Source organism: Frankliniella occidentalis, unplaced genomic scaffold, assembly GCF_000697945.3.
Source record: "Frankliniella occidentalis isolate FOCC.00 unplaced genomic scaffold, Focc_3.1 Scaffold3032, whole genome shotgun sequence".
NCBI classification, from domain to species: domain Eukaryota; kingdom Metazoa; phylum Arthropoda; class Insecta; order Thysanoptera; family Thripidae; genus Frankliniella; species Frankliniella occidentalis.
Window position 1 is genome coordinate 2,723 of NW_026270101.1, and position 1,561 is coordinate 4,283.

A 1,561-nucleotide genomic window follows, 5' to 3' on the forward strand; every position below is an offset into this window, starting at 1 on the left:
ACCCCCCCACACACACACCTTGCGGACGTCTAACAAATGGAGTGGCACTGGTGCTGCTATAGCGGCTATCGCGGCGGTCGATTTTCGCATTCATCAAAGTAAGTGTTACGGGTTGTCACGCGTCGTCCCTATAAGGAAGTATACGTACCCTGTGCAACGGGGGCCTTGTAGGGCCTGCGGGCTCGCTTACCATAGGGTACCCGTTGAGGAACAGGGACTTGTACACGGTCCAGGCTCCCCCGTGTGCCTCGCAGACTAGCAGCGGCATCAGCCCGTTCAGGAGGCTGAGGACGTGTTCCACTGCAACATGAAGGACAAGAGGTGTGATGCGGATGCATGCGCGCTTCGGACTGCTCCTGAGCGGGAAGGGCTGGCTGTCCACTCACCGAGCGCGCAGCTCATCATGAAGATGGTGATCCTCTTGCAGATGCGCGCCGTGCGCCTGTCGTCCTCGAGGCCCTCGGTGAGCAGCGACCCGGAGTTGCTCCAGCAGCTGGACAGGCGGGGCCATTGCAAGGACAGCCCGGACAGCAGGTGGACGGACAGCGCCGCCGTGCCGTAGAAAATGAAGTGGGCTGTGCGCAGACACACTGGGTTTTACTGCCCTGCTGGGGACATGGGGTATGCCTATCCATGAACAACATGATGGTCAGCGGCAGACTCAGCGGCAGACTCACAGGACGATGTGAGGCTGAGCTCGGTCTTGAACATGTGGACGGCGGCCAGGGCGATGACGACGACCATCACGGCGAGGAGGGTGGCGGTGCGCGCCCGGCGAGACCAGCGGCCGGCGTGCACCGGCAGCACGAAGAAGGCCTGCGCGAGGACCAGGGCCGGCCGCAGGGCCTCGGTCAGGGAGTCCCGGCGCGCCACCCTGGAGAAGGTCGGAGGCCGCTCCTCCAGGCCCTGACCCTCGGCGTCGCGCACCGCGACCAGCGGCCCGCCGCCCAGGGACGGCGGCGGCACCGTGAACGTGCTCCCCAGCGGGACGACGGCGGGCATGGCGTCGGGCACGAGTTGCGGCAGCTTGGGTCCAAGCTCGTAGCTGCTGATGCAGGTGACGTCGCAGCTGCCTCGGCTGGCGAAGCTGGCCGATCTCGTCGGGGAGGTGGTGACGCCGCCCCCACACCGCAGCCGCCTGCGTGCTTCGGCTGCCATGCGCGCGAGCGTGGCCCGCAGCTGCAGGTGCCTGCACCTGCCCCAGGTGTGGCACCGGCGCCTGTGCACGCAGAGAGGGCCCTCGGTCATGGCATGCCGCCGTGTGGGTAGGCAACCCAACCCTCGGCCGCGTCGTGCTCACGGGTTGCTTCCGCGGCGCTTGGCGGGCTGCGCTGACATGCCACGGGAGAGCTAAGGGGCGGGTGTGCGATGGTGGTCGTGATGAAGGGGGGCTTCTTCTTCGTCGTCTCGGCCGGCCTGCGTGCCCGCCATGGCCGTGTTGATGGTGAGGTGCCGCCCCCGCCGCCGCCGCCGCCCGCCGCGCCTTGAGGGCCACTGATGGGGCTGATCGCCGTGCCCGGGGGGGTTGCGCCCCGTCCTCACCCCCTCCCCCTCCCCTCCT

General features: G+C 67.7%; 1 protein-coding gene across 1 annotated transcript in view; it reads right to left on the minus strand.

Moving 5' to 3' along the window:
- The window catches only part of LOC113218152 (gustatory receptor for sugar taste 64f-like), a 4,174-nt gene extending 2,705 nt beyond the window's left edge, over positions 1 to 1,469 (minus strand). Inside the window, exons 1-3 of the mRNA XM_052276465.1 lie at positions 678 to 1,469; positions 387 to 575; positions 191 to 300 (exon numbers count right to left, since the gene is read on the minus strand). Coding sequence (XP_052132425.1) covers positions 191 to 300; positions 387 to 575; positions 678 to 1,248 — 870 coding nt within the window. The 5' untranslated portion in view covers positions 1,249 to 1,469. The remainder of the gene's footprint in view (positions 1 to 190; positions 301 to 386; positions 576 to 677) is intronic.
- Positions 1,470 to 1,561: the final 92 nt, after the last annotated feature.